This window comes from Hibiscus syriacus, unplaced genomic scaffold (assembly GCF_006381635.1).
Source record: "Hibiscus syriacus cultivar Baekdansim isolate YM2019G1 unplaced genomic scaffold, ASM638163v2 tig00116958_pilon, whole genome shotgun sequence".
Classification (NCBI taxonomy): domain Eukaryota; kingdom Viridiplantae; phylum Streptophyta; class Magnoliopsida; order Malvales; family Malvaceae; genus Hibiscus; species Hibiscus syriacus.
Genome location: NW_024063484.1, coordinates 773,999 through 797,911, shown reverse-complemented (window position 1 = coordinate 797,911; position 23,913 = coordinate 773,999). Strand labels below are relative to the sequence as shown.

At 31.1% G+C, this 23,913-nt stretch overlaps 2 protein-coding genes and 1 pseudogene across 2 annotated transcripts; 2 read left to right on the top strand and 1 right to left on the bottom strand.

Moving 5' to 3' along the window:
• Window positions 1-62: 62 nt before the first annotated feature.
• LOC120189606 lies at window positions 63-5,720 on the bottom strand. The gene is made up of 5 exons (XM_039192840.1): window positions 5,630-5,720; window positions 4,321-4,493; window positions 519-609; window positions 349-444; window positions 63-287 (listed from the first exon to the last, which is right to left on the bottom strand). Exons 1-5 carry the CDS (start codon window positions 5,718-5,720, stop codon window positions 169-171), a joined length of 570 nt encoding a protein of 189 aa, XP_039048771.1. The 3' UTR covers window positions 63-168.
• A 9,255-nt stretch (window positions 5,721-14,975) lies between these two features.
• On the top strand, window positions 14,976-16,552 carry LOC120189447 (annotated as a pseudogene).
• A 2,991-nt stretch (window positions 16,553-19,543) lies between these two features.
• LOC120189565 (heavy metal-associated isoprenylated plant protein 19) lies at window positions 19,544-20,133 on the top strand. The gene is made up of 3 exons (XM_039192816.1): window positions 19,544-19,576; window positions 19,701-19,782; window positions 19,877-20,133. The coding sequence occupies exons 1-3, from the start codon at window positions 19,544-19,546 to the stop codon at window positions 20,131-20,133; spliced, it is 372 nt and encodes a 123-aa protein (XP_039048747.1).
• The last annotated feature ends 3,780 nt before the right edge of the window (window positions 20,134-23,913 follow it).

Genomic DNA, 23,913 nt, shown 5'->3' with positions numbered 1-23,913 from the left:
ATTGTCCATAAATTTCACATCATGTATGTTTCTAAGGGTATTAGAATTATTATGCTCAACTTTTTCTTCATAAATCCCATTCTAAATTTCTGCTTCAAATGTATAAACACCAAGGCCTTGGTGAATATGCGTAAAAACGCAGGAATGACTCATTTTTACGAGGTCAAATCATGCTGGGCTAGAACTTTCCGCAATCTGAACCTGCAAATTGTAACTGTAGATATACAGTGCATTGATCGTCATAGCTATCCCGAAAGCATTATTACAACAGCAGGCTTGAGATGGAGCTGCAAAGACATTCAAAGGCCTCAATCACAACTAATCGGTAAAAAGAATGAGAAACGAAACTATTCGAAGCCGTCACCATGGAATATAATACATAGACAAATAATGCGACGAGCGCGAACTCAAAACCTGCGTATGTCCAAGTACACTCCTTGACTGCTACAAGCCAAAAGAGCAGTCGTTAAATATGGTCACAATTCCGACGAAACACAATTTTTGAGGCTCGGACATACCAAGAGTGACTGCCAAGATAGATGATAAGAGGCCAAGGGTAAACGCAAAGGGTGCCGCGATCACGATTGCTTGAGACTTCAAGATATGAATCTACAAAAATGGCAAGGCATAAGATCGACATTGTCAACCTGCTGTTTTATCTAGACCATCTCAATCTGTAACAAATATTGTTAACGGATGTTGGCACATAAAATTTTCCACTCTTCATGCTTTGTTTACAAACTAAGTTGAGCGGTTAAGGGAACTTAATAGGCTCATAATATTGTTATGTTGGCACATAACATTTTCTTATGACATGATATATTTTGCCATGTAAGGTGAGCGTCAAACGGTGAGGGCATGCCCGAAAAAGGTGAAGGTGAAGGTTTGAGGTGAGAATGATGAGAGTGGAGATGAAGGTTTGTGGTTTATAGATCGGAGATTATGATTTATAGATTAGGGATTTGAATTAATGTATAAAGATTTTATTTTTGTTTTTGTTTTAAATTGTACATAAAAAAATATTGATAAAAAATGTCATATCATAAGAATATATTAATAAAAAATATATGTCATCCTAAAATGACTAAAATAATAGTAATTCAAAAAGTGAGTGATTAAATTAAAAAAATGTGAACTTCAATATTTAAAATAGGAGTTAAAAATAATGAACAATATAATTAAAAAAACAAAAGCTAAATTAGTGATTATCTTTCTATGAAAAGACAATGAGTGCTCATCACATCAAAAACAAAAACATCGTTCAAGTCTGGAAACATGATGTGTGTCGATTGAACTAATTATACCTTTTTCACCGAAATAATATTCCAATTCCGTATTTCTCTCACCTCTTCCGTCAGCAAAAGCAAAGGCTGACCTGACCAGCTTGGAGTTTCAAAATCCCCCCACTAAGTTACCCCTCCCAATGACCTAAAATCTCAAGCGGTTTCGGGATTTTCAGACAGTGGTTAAAAGCTCCTTGTCGGTTTATTGATGAGAAGTTAAAATATCAATGTATATGCACAGTTACTATTCAACTATATAACTTAACGGTTGGTAACCCTTGCCTTAAACAGAACGCTAAATTAGGAGAGATGGTGATGGAAATTAAGCCTGTTTGTCATCCTCTCTCATACTCGCATCATATCAAGCTCTTCCTGCTATGCCTTTGAAACTATACTTTCTTCTAGATTAAAAGGTTAGGCAATTAGGATTAGGAGTGAGCGTAAGATATGGATATTATAAGTCCAAAAAGGATGTTAAAGATGGATTCTTCAAAGGAACGATCATGAGTATATCCAGGGACGGTGTTAAGGGTTGGTAGGACCTTGACCCCTAAACGATCATACATATATTTTAACTTAGGACGAAGCTAAAATTATATTTGGCACCTAAAAGATGATAAATTATATTTGGTATCTCATGGAGATCATCATCTTTAGAAACTGTTAACTCTCTGTCAATTGAGATCTTTGGATACACTTCTCTGCTCAATGAAATTTTCGAGAAACTCATATTCTCCGATCACGAGAATATCATATCTTTCGAATCTTTTACGATAGAGAAGACTTCTGACATACCCACATAATTTATCAAAATAAAATTTAAAATTTCACGACCAAATCCATTTAGCTTGATAACCAACTAATAGTCATAATGACGACCTTATGCCTCACACCATTAACTAGAGTCACTATATATATTCCTCGACTTAATTAAGAGAGGGACCTCCTTAATTTAAAAATAAACCCCCACTTTCTCATGACCAACTCTTTCTTATAAAGAAACACCGGTCAATAGTCATTCTCTCATCAGTCACGATTCTCCACCCAAACAAAAAGGGGTGAATCACCAACGATCGATAAAATAAACTTGTTTACATCAACAATTGATGCAGTGAATATAAAACACCTCATCAAAAAAAAAAAAAAAGAATAAGTCACAGTGAATTCTCTAAATCAACCATTCCTTGAACCTTTTTACTCCGAAGAGCTGCATAGAAACGCTAGTGACCAATCACATACTATGAATCTTTTCAGCTTTTTATGGTGCTTTTGATCACCATTGTAAACATTTTCCTCAACCACAATACTAGAAAAACCCTGATTCTGACAAGCAAAGCTCACGTACACAACACAACCTCTAATCACAAGCATTGAGAAGCCTAACCGATAAACTGTTCCTATTTTCAATACTCGAACGAATAAGTCATCCCTTTTAAGGCAACCTGAGAAGCGCGGAGGAAATGTCTTGGTAATGGAAGCGTGACATGCAAAGGGGAGGAGAGTCTTGGCTCAACAATATTCATTCCATATGAGCTCAACGATCATACCTTTCCTCTTCGCACGAATAACAGTAAACATACACAACCTCCAATCAAGGTAATTTTAGTCCTTATAAACATGACGTCAAGGCGAGGAAAATAAGCATGTTCGAGGAGGTAATGATCAGTGCAAAGTTCATGGTTGTTGCACAGGAGCATGTCTCCCAAAAATTTCTTGAACTACTCCCAGCTCAGGTATTAAGAAAACCCTTCCTAGATTTCTATGCGAGGTCAGTAACTTATACTAACAGGAATTTCCCTCACGAAAAACTACCAAAACGTTCCTAGCTCAGGTGCTTCAAATAACCTCATATTAGGAATAACATGTAATATTTGAACAACTAATACATGTAGGTATATGAAGTTATGAACTTTTATACCTCCACTGAAAATTTGAGTCTATAGGTATATTTTTACTACTATCCTCTAGTGTATTACCCCAGTTTGAGATGCTTCCACTGTATTGCCATAGTGAAGATGTCTCTCCCTTTGGCTAAGAAGCGTTGAGCCACCTCCTCTCTAAGTGTTGAGATGTCATCATTTGCTGGCTAAAGTATATGAAGTTAGGAACTTTTATACCTCCACTGAAAATTTGAGTCTATAGGTATTTTTTACTACTATCCTCTAGTGTATTACCCCAGTTTGAGATGCTTCCACTGTATTGCCATAGTGAAGATGTCTCTCCCTTTGGCTAAGAAGCGTTGAGCCACCTCCTCTCTAAGTGTTGAGATGTCATCATTTGCTGGCTAAAAGAGTATGGATGCTTGTAAATACGGAGAAGCCTCGGCTCCTTAACTGTAGAAATGTTGAGTTACCTCTGTATCTACATAATTGTAAGTTGCTTCTGAGGGCATTGAGTTGACTTTACCCCAGCTTACGGCCACAGACCCACCCGACAGGTCAAGATGCTTTCATTTTGGCTTTAAGATGCCTTTTCCCTGTCTATACCACGATAAAGATGCCCCAGTCCTACATGTTGTACGTGTACCGTTGAGATGTCTGCAAACCCTTCGTAATACAACGTCGCAAGCTAAGATACCTGGAGGAGAGCTGTGAGATGCATCACGCTTCCTTATAGGATTACGTCCTAAGAAAAAAATCGGACTAGTTGAGAGCCTCCACTCTAACGGAGTGCTGAAATGCCTCTATCCCAAAACTATTGAGATGACTCCGGAAGCCCGACTGATGTAAGGATGCCTCCAAGTCTTGTTAATACAACTCAAAGTTATCTTCAAAGAGTGTCGAGATGTCTTTACCCTAGCAAGGGGAAAGTTAGCTTTTATTCTTTGACTTCACCACAATAAAGATGCCTCCACTCAATAAATGAACTCTTTTGAGGATGACGAGATGTCTCCTCTCTAGCCAAGGGCTTAAAAAAACCTTTTCCCTTCCTATTGTTATAACATCGATCGGCTAAAAGATTTCACAAGCCTCTTCCGGTCCTCCACATAAAGCATTAAGAACCTGACGCGAAAAAGCCTTCATCCTAAAACAAATACCTCTGCATAAAACGTCGAGAACTTTGCAGGAAGGAGTCTTTGCCCTATAACAAATACCTCTGTACAAAGCATTGAGAACTTGGCATGAAGAAACCTTCTCTCTAAAACAAATACCTCTGCATAAAGCGTCGAGAAATTTACGCGAAGAAGCCTTTTCCTTATAACAAATACCTCTACATAAAACATCGAGAAATTTGCACAAAGAAGCATACACCCATAGCGAAAAGGCCTCCCTTATGTCATAACAACTGAGGTCTCCCCGCTAAGTAACACAACGTAGAGACCCCTCTACCTAGATTTATATCATAGTACACAAACAATTTTGAGCATATCTCTACTTTAAGCGTCAGGATTCCTTACCTTAAAAACCTACAGAAGAATTACTCTTTCAATCATGAATAATTTTCGCTCGAAGATAGCTCTGCATTAAGTGTTGAGACCCTCCAAACATAAAAAATCCCCAAACGATATTTTGAAGTACAGAAAATACCTTTGAATCTCCACCAAGCGATCAAGATAACATCTTTCCACTTAAAGGTTAAGCGTCAAGAATCCCCTACAAGGTATATCCAGTGGCGTAGAGACCACGCCCTGAGTTAATTTTATTTTAATACGAGTGTAAGAGGACGTAGAGTACCTGTACAACACTCTGTCTACTTAAAAGAATCAAATACTCCACGAACAAAGACATGATTTAAAGACGCGTTCAAACGATGAGGCCTCTTCCCATCAACTTAATCTACTTGAGGGTGTTGAGATGCCTTCTTTTTCGACGTTGTCTTGAAAACCCATCAACCCTATCATCCAAAATCAAAGTACCTTTGATGCCCTTTGTAGCGTCAGATGCGAACATCCTTCCTATAATCCTCCGTGTAAAATCATTCCCCATGAGAGAAATCATCTTCCACCCGTGGATCTATTCTTTGTATGAGATGACACTCTCTGCAAGTCTCTACCCTGTGAATGAGCTTAGGCCTCCGAAGACATATTTGGGAGATATTTTCTAGAGGAGTCATAGCTCCTCTGCCAAACAAATGTTATTATCCTTCATTTTCGTAAGTGTTGAGATGCTCCGACCCCTTTATTGCTATAAAGAAGCCTCCACTTTACAATAGAAAATTGTCCATTGTTATATGGCGTTAAGATGCCTTTGTCAATGCAAAGAGGACTCCGTCCATCAACTAGGTTCTTCTAAAAAAAAGGAAATGATCCACTTCAATCCCAAGTATAAGAACATTGAGATTCCTATATTTTGGAACAAAATAAAGAAGGAAATGATCCTTCTATTAAAGGGGGACAATTGGTATACCTCGGAGGTCACCTTCAGGAAATGTCAACTCTCCATCAGCCAAGACCTTTGGATACACCTTTCGGCTCACCAAAGCCTCTAAGAAACCCATATCTTCTGGTTGCATGAATATCATAGCTTCTAGACCAATTACAATATAGAGATAAGACATTTGACAAACTCAGATAATCTACCATAACAAAATCTAAGACTTGATGATCAAGTCCATTTAACATGATAATCTACAATTAACCATAATGACCATATGTTTAACATCATCAACTAGAGTCACTATAAGTACCTATTGACCTAACTAAGAGGGAGACCTCCACAATCTAAAAATAAACTATCACTTCCTCATGACCAACTTTCTCTCTCTTTCAAATAGAAATATTAACCAACAATCATTCTTTCATTAGTCGTGATTCTCCATCCAAATTAAAAGAGATAAATTATCTACCACTGATAAGATAAACTTATTTCTATCAACAATATATAATTCAGATTATCTCTTACCAAACAAAATTCCATAATCACGCCAGCAAAGATCCAGGTTCATAATACGTGACAATGTGGTTGTAATCACAATAATGGGCATAGTCGTACGAAATCTTTGGCTTTAATAATTGCATTTTGTGACTTACCAATACGAAGAAAGAAAAAATTAGTCTCATTTGATTATGGAATTGGTTCCATAAGTCAAATTCTAAAATATATATATATTTATATAAAACTCTTTTAGTTTTATATAAATAAGACAATTGGATAAACGAAAATATATGATGAGATTAACTTCTAGTTTTTTTTTTAGTGAATATTTTCTTTTTTCCTACTGTTAATCTCAACCATTTATTTTCACTCATCCAACAGTCCTAAATTTATCTATAAATATATATATATATATATATATATATATATATATAAGCATTTTGCTGTCTTATATAGGAACCAAAAACCTGGTTTTCTAAGACCCTGACTTGAATGAAAGAAAACGAAAGATCAATGGATGACATGAAACCCACCCAATCAAAATGAATTTTCAAACCAGAAACCTAACATATTCATTCACACACGCACAAAGAAAATGGTATAAATATTAATAAACCCTAACATATTCATTCAAGCTGTGTAAACGTTAGTTGGAGCATAAAAAGACTATTGAAATTGCGGACAGAAGCTTCACAAATTATTTCAGCCGATCCTGTGCAAACAAGAGACATATGGGACCTGATCCGATTCAAAGAACAAAAAGTAACTTGGCACAAATTAATTTGGTTCCCATTACATATTCTGAAGTTAAGTTTGATTGCCTGGATGATAATTCTCAACCGGTTGCCAACTAGAGACCGACTCAATACAATGGGAATTTGCACAGATCTCCACTGTGTAAACTGCGACACTAATATGGAGTCAAGGGACCATCTCTTCATGCAATGCCCACTGGCAGCAACTCTCTGGAATGCTATACTGAAGCTTAATGGGATGAATTCATCTTCCATGACATGGGTTGAAATGGTTTCAAAGGCTACTTCTTCATGGAAAGGAAGGTCACTCCTTACCACCATTTTGAAAATTTCTTGGACTGCATTTCTTTACTTCATCCGGCAGGAAAGATATCAAAGAATCTTCTTAGGACGTCATAGAACGGTGGAATGCTTGCTCAAGGAAGTTAAAGACGTTGTTGGGATCCGTCTAAGGGGTACTAATATTAATAGACTTGATAGTATTAATCTTAAGCTTTGTGATGTTTGGGGTATAGTCTAACTAATCTTTTTTGTAGAGGTCGATTTATTTTGATTGGTGACTGTTGATTGGTTGTACTTAAACTTTATTTTAGGTAATAAAATTCTGATTATCCAAAAAAAATATCATAACTTACCCAAAAAAGAAAAAATAAAGTGTATAAAACTGTGGATAGTGAATAGAACAGTGATCAAACTTTAAATTTCCATGGAAAACAAGAACGGGACATTATTTGTTTCGAGCTTCTTCCTTGTTGAAGATAGTGGTGACTCAGAGCTCGATCGTGGATCATCCATGGCGGCAGTTGCTGGCGTTGCTGATGAAGACGATGCGGAGTCATGTAGCTGTAACGAAACAATTAGGACCGAGAGATCATTGGATGATTTTTATGCAGTTCATCAACACGATGATGATGATTACCAAGACTCCATTGATTGTGGCCATTGGAGCAGGGGCAACGTCGGTTCTATAGATGAAGCCATTGGATCATATATGCAGAGAAGAGATGGATGGTATGGAAGATAGGCTGTTTTGGGAGACTTGCATGGCAGTTGGATACCCCATGACTTGAAAATCTTCTTTCCTGCAACTTTCTTGGAGGAAAAGATAAGAAAATCCATGGAAAATTGGAATTTATTGTTTGAAGAGCTAAAAATATGTTAAAAATTTAATCCTTCTTGATTTTGATCAAATGATTCTGATGATTAGTATTAAAGAAATGTTCTTACTTATAATGAAATCATTATTCTATTCGTATTGTGTAAAAGTTCATAGGTTAAAATATGTTACAAGTCTTTGTATTTTTTATACACTTAGAATTAATGCTCTTATTTTTTATTTTTGAGAATTTAACTTTTTACTTTTCAGATATAAAAACTCAAATGTAAATGTTAGTGTCATTAAAAATTTTCTGTTAAATTTATTAGTGTAATGTTTTGAAATATAAAAAAAATACTTCGAAAAACATGTAATCAAACAAATGATGTTATGATGGATTTAAATTTGAAAGAATATAAATTTTAATAGTAATAATAATTGAATTTTAATATTTTAATTTAAAAAGTAAAGATATTAAATTTTGTAAAAAAAATAAATTTCAAATATATGATAGCAAAGGAGTTTAATTTTTTTTATTTTGAATATTCTGAGGTGATCATAAAATAATATTTGTTCATAATTTCTCTTAGTCACTAATAAAGCACACACCCTGCAAACGTAAATGTTTGCACTCAAGACGTCAAAAGAAAACAACAGTACTCATTTTAATCATTGAGATCATTCAATGAGATCAACTTACGATCATATTTTAACTTAAAAATGAAATTTCTTCCCGTATATACCCTTTAATTAGAATGAGTCGAAGATAATACTTAACTTTTTCTCATTATGAAATCATTTTTTAAAAGTTCATCTACATAATTGTATATGAGATTTTGACTCCTCATTTAGTTCTTTTAAAATTATTGGGTCCTTTTCCTCATTTAAAAAACTCCTCCCTTTTTACACTATGTACCGAAGAGTAAAATTCAATCACATGAAATTTACTCGGTCCTGAAGAGTAATTAGGACAAATCCAATCACATCTTCATGTCACAGTTGAGCACTTCCTATCCTTATTTATTTTCAAAAGAGAAGATTGGTTTTACGTTTACTATAGCTTCTTTATAACAGTTAATTTTTTTTGGTGAATTATTTTTATTGAACTCAGAATATAATTAAAGATTGAAGATTTAATAGCCAATTATTGCTTCGTTAATTGATAAAACTTGTCATGTTTACAGAATACTTTTATAACAGTTAATTTCGTTCGATCCATGACCTCAAATGCAGTCGTGCAAACTCAGCTAATGTGGGTTTCACCACTACAGTCCAAGTTGACCGAGCAACCACACATTCAAAAATGATGTGTGAACAAGACTCAACAAATAGTGTAACTAGCATCAGTTAACATATACCGTTGCACCCTTTCTTCATTCGATAGTTGTCTACCTTTACAAATGAGCTAAACCAACGTTTTAACACACGGCAAGCCACGATACTTCCGACAAAATATCCCACGGTGGCGACTCATCCATGTTAATCTCAACTATCATCCAAAATTTTAGTATAATATTTATTGAAGAGGTGATTTGATTATACTTAAAAGAAGCAATTAATATGTTAAAAAATTGTAATAAGTTACATATTAACTTATAATTTAATCATTAATAACAATTAATCGTTTCTTAATAGTTATATATATATATGGATGTCCCTTTTTCCCATATGTATGGGGTAAGGGGGAGGTAAGATAGTAGGTTACCCTCAACACCAGGTTGAGAACAACTTCCGTAAGAGACCTCCGAATTATGAAATGCCCTCCGTAATAGTTAGATTACATTAAATAAAATTCAGTAATCGTTATAATAATTAACCGATCGTGAGCACCCATAAGAAAAAAAATTGGTTTTTTCGATCGATTTTTAAATTAAATCGACTTAATTGGCCATAATTTACATAATAGACTTGACTTAATTTTAAGCCTTATACCGATCTAACATAATCGACTTAAAATCGATTAATTCAATCATTTAACTAACTTAATTTAAATATATAATAAATATATTTAACTGATTTGACCAATTTAATCTATTAGATATTATTAATACCTTTAAAATATAAAATACGTGTCACTTTTTTATCGGATCCTCTTGAAAATTTTAAATTTAATAATCATTATTTATGACAGAAAAATTAACATCATAATTACACGAATAAAGCGATCTCAGTGGTTAAGAGATTTATTGTTATCTCTTGATGTCTCATGTTTAAACACCTCATATTCAAGGGTATGAATATTCATTGTAAAATAATTGAGAGTTTTTAAACATGTATATCTTGAATTCTTCCCATATTTATAAAAAAAATTAACTTCATAATTGAAAAATCAACCAAATCGTCCAAAATTGACTAACTTAAGTGAGAGTGTCGTTTTAAATTTTATCAGTTTAAACCGAAAATTGGTCTCTCCTAGAGAGGAAGATGTTATTGAGTTGAGGTTAAAACGTTTCTTGTACTAAAAATATATAATAGATTTTCCTATAACTAAGACTTTACAAATGTAAGCTTTTAATTCGAACTACAAAAATAAATAATATAAACAGAGACTCGATCCATAAAATGCAGCTTAAACAGTTCTAAGATCAAATTTTATCATATCACAATGAGTAGATTAACGTCCAGTTTAGACAATCGCCAATTTTTTAACGGAAAAGAATGAGTTTGGAACATATGAATAGTCAGATGATTATATTATAACTTTTAATAGTTAGAGGACTCAATAAAGCAATGTCTTATAGTCGAGAGACCGTTTTTAACTTTTAATAATCGGATGACTCAACAAAACAACTTCTTATAGTCGGAGACCATCACCCATTTTTCTTTGCCCAAATCCATTAGATATTGTTTTGACCACCATGTCAACACCGACTGTTGTCGGGCATGATATACCACATTTCTCGTCTTCCTTTCTCCAACTTGGATTTAAAAATGATATATTCTAAAATATTTAATATGAAAATATCTTAAATACACTTTTTTTCATTTAAATGCCTAATTTTTTTCCATCAACATATACATTTAATGTTTTCAATATTATCATTATAAATTTTTTAAATTTAATTATTAGATTTACCATACGTAACTCTTTTGCCTAATTAATAAATATATTTTCAGTTAATAATGAAATACATATTGGAGTTTCAATTCAAATGATCATCATATATCAAATATGAAGATTAAACTCGCATTTTACATAGATTGGTAAACTTAATGAATTAACAATGTAAACTTGTATTAAGGTCGAAGCAAACCAAGTTTGAAAATGGGATCAAATCTTTTAAGTAATAAACCAGCTCTGAATGCTTGGATTACACCCCAAAGGAAATCGTCAAGTTGCAGTCTGCAATCCAAATTCAAAGATGGATTTGTTCAACAACGAGAATCAAGGTGCCACTGCCCACGGCCCACCCTACCATTACAGTTGTGTTTATTTTATCATTATAGAATGGGAGCTGTTTGCAGTCCAAAATTTGGTCAAAATTACGTACATGTACCTCTAAAGTTTATGATAACTCATATACACACCTCAAAAAAGAATATGCTCCTTGATTTGTACATATCCATATACGTGCATGATAATATAATGATCTTTTACATGATCATGATCACTAATACGTATATAAGTGTGTACATGACGTCATTACTTGATATGTAAGTTGGGAGTAGTGTACTTTTATATAATCTAATATTATATCATATACTATAATTGGTCGTTGACATTAAAACTAAGTAAATTTAACCAATAAAAATCAAGTGGTAATAAATTTAGGGAATTAAGAGAGAAGTGCCCTAATATAAAATAATCACACATATAATATATGTGATTTAATAAGTTTGACCAGTAAAATTAAAATAATGACATATAAGCATGAAACATGAATAGTACTTAATATATGCCCTAAAACAATAATCGATTGTTAAAATTAAATTATCATTTTTAGAATCCTATTATGTAAACTTGATAGCAGAGAAAAATATAGTTCATTTTAAAATATTCATGTTGAATAGTTACCTCTACCAAAAGTATGTGCGTTATTAATAATTTTAAAAAATATTTTAAACATATATTATATTATAATCACCTTAATTATTATTTTTTCTTTTCATCTCGTAACTATTTTTTGTTTCAAAATAATACCTAAATTATGTTTTGGTTTCATTTTGATCACCCAACGTTAGAATATTAATAATGATGCTGATGTGTCACCATAAGGTAATGTCATGTCATTATTGAAAAATTTTAAAAAAATATCACCTTAATAGTTCTGTTAATTTTTTAACTTCGGGCGACCAAAATAAAACCAAAACGTAACGTTAGATATGATTTTGAAACAAAATATACTCGAGTGACCAAAACAAAATAAAAGTGATAATTGAGGTACTAAACATGTAGTTTACCTAAAAATATTTTATCTTTAATGTATCAACTTACTATTATTATAGGGTAAAGTACACAAATGGTCCCCCGACTATAGGATACTGCTTTGTTGAGTCCCTTGACTACTAACAGTTACAAAATTATTATCACTTGACTATAGGGAGTTGCTTTGTTGAGTCCCTCGACTATTAAAAGTTACAAAATAGTCACTCGACTATTAATTATATTTCAAACTCCTCCTTTTCGATTAAAAAATTAACGATTGTCTAAGTTGGACGTTAACATGCCGGCTGAAATATGATAATCGTTTGAAATTACGAGATTAGATTTTATCATATCTCAGTTAGCATATTAATGTCCAACTCAGACTGTCGTTAATTTTTTAACGGAAGTGACAAGTTTAGAACATAATGAATAGTCGGGTGACCATTTTATAACGTTTAATAGTGAATGACTCAACAGAGTAACTTCCCATAGTTGGAGAATTATTTTGTAAATTTTAATAGTCAGAGTACTCAACAAAGTAGTATCTTATAGTTAGTGGACCATTTGTGTACTTTACCCATTATTATAATGTGATGACGTATGATTTCCGTTAACAGTCCAACCTTCATCTCATCCAGGTTTCGGGGGCAGCATTAATTTCCCTCATCACTTTCATGGAAATTTCATGTCCCACTTTCATATTAAATATATTTAGTCAAATTTTATAGAAGTTCGTGTTTGTAAGTAGGATCTACTTTCACTGACATAATTGATCAGTTTTAATGTTTGTTTTTATGATTATTTTTCTATTAGTTTTATTAAACAATTTTATATAATTTACTTTTAAAAGAATATACGATGATGTGATAATTACCTTGACATTTCCCGCACATATGGATAATATTTTTATATATTTTAAAAAGGATAAAATGTGTAATATTTTTCAACGTTGTGTAATTGTTATATTACTCATTATTTGGTAATATTAAAGAAAAAATAACCAAATAAACTATCAATTGATTAAGTTATTTTAATTAGATAATACATTTGTTTATTAATTAAAATAAACCATTCTTATTAAATCTAAATTTAGGAACTTGAATGATAAATTTTGAAGAGTGATAGGTAAACCGTAAATTCTTATTGTCCTGTTCTTATCTTCAATTTTATATGTGATGGTTTTGGTAATTCATTTTTATCTTAATGACAAATATGTGTATGCTTTATTATATCTTTTAAATTTATTATAATTCTTTATTTTTAGCCTACAAAATATAAAAAAATTAGGGACTAATATGGGAAAAGTAAGCAAATTTAGAGACAAAAAAAACTTGACCTCAACTAAATATATACAATTTTGAAAAGTAGAGCGGTATTGATTAAATCCACAAAAAATGCAACGTACAAGAACTTTCTACAGAATAACAATACTATTTCTCTATCCAACTCGTAAAAAATTAATTTTCTTGACAAAAATTAATTAAATAAATTTGCATTTGATTCAGACTTATTGCATAATTAAATTAATTTTCTTGACATAAATTAATTAAATAATGTTTAACATCTATTCAAATATGCCCTATCTTCTTCTCTCTCTCTCTTTTTTTATACAAAATATGCCCCATCTTAAATAATGCCTTAGCATAAATTAATATTTCCTTTGAAAAGAGAATTAAATTGAGTATAAGTTAAGTTAGTCAACCCATAAAAAATGCTTCTGATTCGTTATTATAATTCGTAAAATGATTTTTTCAATTATTAAACATTAAGTTTCATAACTTTAATCCTTGAATCAAATAATAATGAATATAAAATTAACTACAGCTAAAAAAGACAACCACTTGTTTTGTTGGAAAGGGTGAAACGTGGATACTAATCAAATTATATTTATATTTGGGCATGTGCATTGAATTGTGCTTGTGAATGGACTAAACTTAATTGACATAGTCGCCCTTGCTTTATAATACCCGATTCGGATTAGTCGTTCGATAGATCGGATAGTGATTATTATTTAAAAAAAATATTATATAAAAATGAAATAATTTTTGTAACACTAAGATCAAATAATTTACTTCAGATTTCAATAATGTAAGACATTCAAGATAGTTGGATTGGTCAATGACGAATAAAAAGAAGTTGGATCTTTGACAAAACCCCTCAAGACAAGCTTAAATTGAGGCGATTTGTTTTAAGCTTAATTATTTATATTTAATTTATTAATCATTTAATTTAGATCGAGTATTATAAACCTTTATTATAGATCGATCCTTAGCATAAGTTAATACCAGAAATTGAGCGTTTGATCTTGCTTAAGGTCAAAGGATCTAATGAACAAATTACTGGCTATGTTGAAGTCAATGGTAGATGTATATGTTATTCAGGGTGGGTTCGTATCCACTTAAAAATCTGAATTTCTTTATACTAATTGTCTATTTTACTAATTTTTCTCCCCTTAAAATTTTATTTATGTCTGTCCAATATAATATGAAAATTTTATGTGATTAATACTCATGTATCTGTCCTGAAAAATATTTATATATCCAATATTGGTTGAAGTGATTTTAATATTATTATTGTACTTGAAATTTAATTTCAGCTCAGTGATTTCATTGTCTATATAAAGGCAATAATCTAGGGTTCTTAATCAATCACTGAATCTGCAACCAAAACTCGTTGTCTTCTTCATTCTCTTGTTTCATTTTGATTCTAAAAGCAGTGATGAAAATGAAGACTGGTAATGGCATTTTCATTATCGTTCTTTCTCTTACTTTGTTCGGAATCATCGATGTTTGTAATGCCCAGAAGTTGAGATATAACTTCTACAGAAAAACTTGCCCACGAGTTGAGAAGATCGTAAGAGAGATCATCCAGAATCGAACCCGAAATAATCCGTCTTTGGGTGCTAAGCTTATTAGGATGCAGTTCCATGACTGCTTTGTTAGGGTAATCAACTACATTATAGATTTCTTGGGAGCCAAGTTATATATAAATTGACACCTTTTCTGTTGAATACCATGTTAGGGATGTGATGCATCGGTGCTGTTGGACAAGGTTAACAATTCGAGGGCCGAGAAAGAAGCGATTCCGAACCAATCTTTGAGGGATGTGATGCATCGGTGCTGTTGGACAAGGTTAACAATTCGAGGGCCGAGAAAGAAGCGATTCCGAACCAATCTTTGAGCGGTTTCGACGTGATTGACGAAATCAAGACCGCAATCGAAATGGCTTGCCCTCAAGTCGTTTCGTGTGCGGATATTGTTGCCTTGGCAGCTCGTGATGCAGTTTCTGCACCTGTAAATAACGCATCTTTAATCACACCATTGAAGCAACAAGTTTTCAGACTAATCTCATTTCATATAGTTTTGAAATGTTTTTTTTGCAGTTTAGGAGGTCGCTTTGGGGCGTTCAGCTCGGGAGAAGAGATGGTAGAGTTTCACTGGCAAATGAGACTAATAGAAACCTCCCTGGACCCTTTGCAAACTTCAGTAGTTTGATTCAATTATTTGACAGGAAAGGCCTTGATGTTAATGACCTTGTTGTTCTTTCAGGTATAAGTTTCCTTCTTACTCTACCGCTTGCATATAGGGACGAACGCATGATTTTTTATATCTATGTGCGTATATATGACAGATATATAGTTTTGAAATAACCCATTTTCTTTGTAACAATGTTGCATATAGGGACGAACGCATGATTTTTTATATCTATGTGCGTATATATGACAGATATATAGTTTTGAAATAACCCATTTTCTTTGTAACAATGTGGCATTGATGAAACAGGTGCACACACCATTGGAGTTTCTCGCTGTGGAGCAATCTCAAGAAGGCTTTACAACTTCACAGGCAATGGCGATGCCGATCCGAGCTTGGATCGAGCTTACGCCCAAACCCTGAGAACGCAATGTCCGAACCCAGCAAGTCCAACAACAACAGTGGAAATGGATCCTGGAAGTTCACTGTCATTCGACAACCATTACTACGACATCCTATTACAAAACAAAGGGTTGTTCGTTTTCAGATGCTGCACTTCTAACAGACTGGAAATCCAGAAGGGCCGTGATTCGGTTGCGAAGATCCCGTTTTTTGTTTTTCGATGCATTTGCAAGGTCCATGAAGAAAATGGCTGCCATTGAAGTTCTTACTGGAAATGCCGGAGAAATCAGGCAAAACTGCCGTGTGACTAACCCAGTCTAATAAGAAAAGAATATTTGCATGCATTTTCGTATCAGAAAAAAATAATGATTTAGTTATGCAAAGAATGCGAATAAGTTAAGGAATATAACAAGTTTTCTTCTGCTTTTTTAATATCAAGTTAATCATGTATTAATTTCGATTCAATTGTAATAGATCATGCTTAAAACAATTGTAATAGATCATGCTTAATATCAAGTTAATCATGTATTAATTTCTCTGTGTCCTTTTTACCTCCAACTCTATAAATGATTATTTTCTCTTTATTCCTTTAATGATTTAAACATATATTAATTTATCTCATCCATCTTCATAAAACCGTAGAAACAACAGAATTACTCCTCAAGTATTTAAAGCTTTTATTTCCAATTTTTTAAATCTAAAATCTTGATTAAATTAGAATAATTATGTGTCATCTAATTCAAACATTTGATTATAGGGTAAAGTATATAAATGGTCCCCCGACTATAGGATGTTGCTTTGTTGAGGCCTCTGACTATTAATAGTTATAAAATAGTCCCCAAACTATATGATGTTGCTCTGTTGAGTCCTTTGACTATTAAAAGTTACAAAATGGTAACCTTACTATTCATATGTTCCAAACTCATCCTTTTCCGTTAAAAAATTGGCGATCATTTGAGATGGACGTTAACATGTTGATTAAGATATGATAAAATCTGGTTTCATAATTGTTTTAATTGTATTTTGTGGATCAATTTTTTGTTACATTATGTCGTCGGGTCAATGCTTGAAAATTATGCTGGTGAGTCAGTGCTTGAAAGCAACGATGATGCCAGTAGACATTATTAAAATATGATTTTATCATATCTTGGTCAACAGATTAACTTCTATCTCAGACAAACTTCAATTTTTTAATAGAAAATGATGATTTTGGAACATATAAATAGTCAGGTGACCATTTCGTAATTTTAAATAGTCGAGGGACTCAAAAAATAATCTTATAACCAAGGACCATTTTATAACTTTTAATATTTATGAAACTCAATAAAAGAACATCTTATGGTCAGAGATCATTTGTGTACTTTACCCTTAATTATATTATCATTTTGTTCTATTAAAATTTTCAGTTCATTATATATATATATATATATAATTTAAATTTATTATTAATAAAATTTTAAAGTAAACATATAATCATGTTTCCTTTCAACCTTGATTTTAAAAGATTGAGTATCTTTAAAACATATACTATCTTTATATTCTCTTCAAATTTATCAAGAAAAATTATAATTTTTATTATAATATTTAAAATTTGTGGGTTTGAAAGTTCACCCATTCTCGTTCAATATAAGAATTTTCGAAAATGAATAAGTTAAACAGTACATTAAAATTTTTATAATATTATTTTATTTAATACACATTACATCACTATAAAATAAAAAATGTGGAATTTCAAATGTTATTTTAATTGATTCTTACATATATTTTTATTTTTGTTTGCAAACATATTTTTATATATCATGTTACTAAAATATCTATATAGTTTTACAATTTTATTTTTTAAAATAAACATATAAAGAAACGGCATGCACCACCTCCATTCGGAATTGACATATCTATTTTTTATTCGAATCTTTTGGTTAAGTTTTTAATCTTTTCCATGTTTAATTCTTGTATGATCTAAAGAGACTAATTTCTTGTGTCAATGTTAAATGTCCAAATTATGAATTTAATTTACGACGATAGTTGTAAACTCTTATCGTATGATCCTTGTATTATCTCAAACTACGTAAGGAAGAGATAATTGTGAGTGTGTCTGCCCTCCCTGTAAATAAATAATAATAATAAAATAATAATTATGAATTTTTATTGTAATTTTAGATATTTTAACTTGTTAGTAAAACTAATGATTTATATTCAATATATATATATATATATAATAAATTTTATATGATCTATGAATCAAATAATTTAATAAAAAAAACTGATCCAAACGTTAACATATAATTATTTTATTTAGCTGAAGGAGTGTGAAAACTGCTAAAAAAAATTCATTGCTTTTAATTTTTTTTTGTTTGAGTGATATTTTTTTTATTAAATTAAGGTAATTACAAAATAATGTATATTCTAAATACTCTCAATCATTTCACAATGAATGCCTAATCATCCTTATAGTTGCTGGTGCCCAACCTTTTTTTTGTTTGAGAGTTAATTGAGCCTTCAATCTTTTTGTATTATGTTAAGGTGATTACAAAGTAATATATGTTCTAAATATTCTCAACCATTTGACAATAAATGTTCAATCACCCTTGCAGTCGCTGGTGCTCGAACTTATAACCTCTAGGATAGCAACGATTTTTTAACCACTAAAATAAGATAGTTCGTGCATTGAGCCTTCAATCTTTTAAAGAAAGTAATCAAGCTCTTCCATCATAGAAAATTTAATGGTCACTTTATACAATAAAGGTCAATGATGAAAAACATTAACTAAAGTAACTATATGTACAGTTTATCAATTTGATGATATAATTGAATTTAAAAAAAAATAAGTAAATTAATTTTTATAATTTCAATAACTTTTACCTATTTAAATCTTTTTTTTAAATTTAATCCAAATTAAATTCATCTATCCGGTTCAATGAATGACCCAAATCTTAGATAATTCAAATGAGAATTCATCTAAATATAATGAATCAAATATAAATCAAATCACTTCGGTGGTTAAGAGACTTATTTTTTATCTCTTGAGATATCAGATTCGAACACCACGTGTGTAAGGATATGCACGTTCATTGTCAAAAAACTGAGTCTTTAAACAAATATTATCTTATATTCACTCATATTTATCAATATATATATACATATAATGAACCAAATCTCTATTTTATATCTACAATTTAAAGAGTAGTAAGGGAATAAAACTATTGGTAAGTCCCCCTTCAAGTTATAACCGCAAGCCTCAAACATAAAATTCCAAATTTACTGCTATAAAAACACAACCCCCTTCGTTTTTACTTCTCTTTTCATGCATTTTCTTTCTTCTACTAATACTTACAATTCATTTTTACAGTCTCAATGGAAAACGAGAAGAAAGAAGATGGTAAACAAGTAAGAACAACTTTTAACATCCCTTTTCTCCATTCTGTTACATCCCTAATACCATATTGCATTCTTTGCAATTTACTTTTATGGGATTTTGATCAAATTCTTGTTTTCTTTTCGTCGCTAAAAGGCAATTGTTACAGAATTTGAAGTTTCAATGCATTGCAATGCATGTGAAAGAACCGTCGCCAAAGTCATTGCCAAATTTAAAGGTATCATTTTCCAACTTTTTTCCTCACATTGCATCTTTTCTTGTAAAAATTATCATTTTCCATGAACATTTTCCCTTCGATTTTTTTTATATAGGTGTGGATAAATTTACGACGGATATAAACAAAAACAAAGTTGTAGTTACGGGCAACATTGATCCACAAAAGGTTTTGAAAAAATTAAGGAAGAAAACAGGAAAGAAAGTAGAAATTGTGGGCAAAGTAGAAGAAACGGAAAAGGAAAAGGACAAAAATAGTGACGTTCGTGCAATGTATGAAAATTCGTCACTGTTAGATAAAGAAGCCTTTATGATGTTTAGCGACGAAAATCCAAATGCATGCTCAATCATGTAAAGATTTACAGTGTATCAATTTTGTATTTTTAGGCATTTTATAAATGTTAAGTCAGAGATAAAAATATTAATGTAAACTTCAGTACTTGGGCTATTTGCTTTTGTTGTTCTTAGTTTTATTATGGGATGTAAAATATAATTTTTTTCAAAATTTAATTTATGTTTCAATTTGGTATCCATCGTTAAAAATTTGACAGGACTGCTAACATGGTATTTTTAAAAAAAAATTCAATGATGATGCGATATTACCTTCTGGTGGTGACATGTCAACATCAATGTTAAGTTTTTAACGATGGAGTATGAAAATGAACTTGGGTTGTTTACTTTTATTGTTCTTAGTTTTATTATGGGATGTAAAATATAAAATTTATTTTTTTAAAATCATATCTAACGCTTAATTTATATTTCAATTTGGTATCCCACTGTTAAAAAATTGACAGGACTGCTGACATGGTATATTTTTAAGGTATATTTTTATAGTTTTTTTAAGATAGATCCAGTAGTTCCTACAGTGCAGGAGAACATTGGTCGATTGTCTCTCGTGATATAACAACGAGATAAGCACAATAGTAACACAAGTGCAATGACCAACAAATTATAATTTCATCTTTTTCTATTACCGAAACTATTTTTAAAATAGAGATTCACAACTACTTGTGGGTTGAAAATAGTATGAGAGAACCTTGTGATGCCCCTCCCCTCATAAAAGAAGCATTCACATTCCTTAAAACAACAATAAAGGTGGTTGTGTTGTTCGAACGTGGTTCTTCATCCATGCTCGCATGAACTCATAGTCAAACTAACAATCGGATTAGTCATATGTAGGGACAAACACAAGATACAACAATTATCAATAGAATATAAAAAAATATCTAAAATATTGATGATGAGAAAATTTTAATGGGACAACCGCCCTAATTTACTTTCCTTCCTTTAGTCAATCCCTGATTATAGATGTCTCGATATTCTTATGGGATACAACGATTCAAAAAGAATCCAAATGCTCTAGGCAACATTGAGAATTTTCTCCAACTCGAGAGCTCTAGTGGTGAAGGATGAATGCATAAATTGTACGCCAGCTAACTTTCATATTTCCCTTAACTTGGTGCGCCCTATGAAAACATGATTCATATCTTCCATCGTACCACAACATTTGCACGGCGGATTAATATATTTTTAGGTGAAATATCTGAGAGGTCACTGAATTATATTCAAATAATCTTTTTTATCATTAAACTTTTAAAAATTATAAAATGTTCATTTAATTTACCCTGAGATTACAAAATCTAAATGTGTTACCTCTAAATATGCAAGATATAAACTGGTTTGTCCTTGGCTTTTTTGCAAAATTCTTTTGGCTCAAAATCTAAAGGTCCTAGCTATGACATGTATGAAGCATGCATTTGAGATTCCTGGATCAAACCGTTTGACAGCAGTATCATATATTAATTGAAACCTTGAATGATGCTTTCATGCGAATAATCTTTCGTTGTGTTTCTTCGTCTAACATGTATTTTTTTCCCAGTTGGCTTATTGTCTATATATTTTCCTACATGATATAAGGCAATAATAAGCTAATAGCCGTTGAAATAAATCATTACTAGTTAATAGCAACAATGAAGCGGTGATTCTTTCGTTTTCTTTCAGTAATTATCGGAAGACGGCACCAATTTTGATGTTAGTTATCATAATTGGAATTTTTTTATCTCGTATTTTTTATTTTAGTAACTCTTTTTTTATGATATATTTTTCTTTGTTTTTATGGTAATCTTTTTTCTATCTTATGACATGTTTGTTTGATCGTTGAGTCGTTTTGTGTTTATTTTATCATTTTATATAATAAAAATATAAGAATTAAACTAATAAAATTAGAGATTAAAAAATATTCTATCATTTTTTATAAGATAATTAGTTGAGCTTTTTGACCATTTGCTTTTGTTCTTTTAAAAACATTCATTATCTATATAGATAATGAATGTGAGACATATGAAATTATATTAAGTTGCCTTTTCGTTTAACATTATATCAATTGACTCCAATGTCTCTGGTTTTCCACTATCTTTTTTCACATATTATGAACTTTGTCTCTTTCTTTCTTTAGTGATCTCTTTCTTCTTTAGGAATAAAAGATATTCAAATTAATTTGGTTTGAAAGTTGAGTCATGGATCAATTTTCCTTTTTTGTTATTGTTTTATTCTTTATATTGTTTTAACTTTCAATTTCTTTTTCCTCCATTCTTTTTGGGACACTTTTGCTTGAAGCTTTGTTGAAGGATACGTGTCAATTGCATATGTCACAACAAACTCATTAAAATTTTGATTAAATGCATTTTTCTCCATTTACTTAAAAAAAATTCATCAATATTATCCTTGAATTTAAAGTGACTTTAATATTATCCTTTAATCAATAAAAATCGTCATTTATTGTTACAGTATTGACATAGCAGTTTATATTTCCTTATATTGATAAAAATATTATTTTAATTTTAATGGACAATAAATTATGAATTCGATCCCGAATAACCCTTGCGTTACGTTTTATAAACTAATTTCTCCAATGTCATGGACAGCCACTACCAATTTTGATGGTTCATGAACTAACTTTGTCTTTATCCTTGTTTTATTTATTTTTTACGCGATCTCTTTCTTCTTTAGAAATGCAACCAAACCCACAATCACTGGGAGTGATGGGTCAACTGCATTTTTTTAATTACTACTATTATTAAATGTCTGTTTGGAGAATGTGAATGGAAACTCCTTTTTGATTAATGCTTTTGTTGAAGAATATGTGTCGGTAATTGCTTACTTCACAACGAACTCTTTCAAATCTAAATTTTCTTATTTTCTGTAGTCATCTTAGTGATATATATATATATATATATGATTGAAAATGAATGTGTTGCATTGTATTAAAAAATACAAAACTAAACAATGTCTCATTAAAAAATCTCTTTAATCTTAAACTGAATAAAAAGAGTACACCATGTCGATATCGAAACTAAAAATAACACAATTGTACCACAACTTAGGCAAATGTTTAACGCACAGAATAAACTAGAAAAGCAGTACAGGTGCGACTACACCTTTAAGGTCTTAGACTCGAGCATCGTGTATCTAAGGATATGTTCTATATTCTTTTTAATAATATTTATGGTCCCAAAAATTAAAATTTACCAAATTTAGATTATTTATTTTAAAATATTTACACATTCATGAATCTGCATCATTTATTTCCATCGTTACTTGATTGAATAAAGTATTTTAGGTAAAAGTGTCTTTTAAGTCTCTTTTAATTTTTTAATTGGTCAAACAGGTCCCTCACAAAAAAAGGTTTTTGTTCATTAATCATTAAATATTAGACAAAATATTTACGTGACTTGAATGAAAACGTGAAAGTAACTTAATACTTATGAAAGATCAAACAGTTTAAAAGAACCAATATTAAATTATTAAAATGTATATGAAGGGTTAAATTTATTGAATTATTTTAAATTAAGATTAAATTATAGAATCTATAAATTTTAGAGAACAAAATTATTATTATATCGGGTCATGTCAACATTCCTTCTAATATGTGAGTCTCTTCGTAATAATATTTTAATTGGCTGACTAAATTAAAAAAAAAAAAGTGATCCATTTGTTATGTTTTACATAATGTGTGACCCAGACTGTATTTTACCCATAAATAAAATAGCCAGTGTTGAAATATGTAGAATTGTTCGGTAACCTACTAAATATTTATGGTAAAGATGTAGCATTGCTAAGATATATATATATATTA

Bases quoted from the DNA above. Each gene is read 5' to 3' on its own strand.
- LOC120189565 (XM_039192816.1), top strand. From the start codon at position 19,544: ATGGAAAACGAGAAGAAAGAAGATGGTAAACAA. The intron at 19,577-19,700 runs GTAAGAACAACT...CGTCGCTAAAAG, and splicing joins AGAAAGAAGATGGTAAACAA to GCAATTGTTACAGAATTTGA. The intron at 19,783-19,876 runs GTATCATTTTCC...TTTTTTATATAG, and splicing joins AGTCATTGCCAAATTTAAAG to GTGTGGATAAATTTACGACG.
- LOC120189606 (XM_039192840.1), bottom strand. From the start codon at position 5,720: ATGGGTTTCTTAGAGGCTTTGGTGAGCCGAAAGGTGTATCCAAAGGTC. The intron at 4,494-5,629 runs GTATACCAATTG...TGTTTTATGTAG, and splicing joins TCCTGAAGGTGACCTCCGAG to AGGTATTTGTTATAAGGAAA. The intron at 445-518 runs GTATGTCCGAGC...TTTGGCTTGTAG, and splicing joins TATCTTGGCAGTCACTCTTG to CAGTCAAGGAGTGTACTTGG.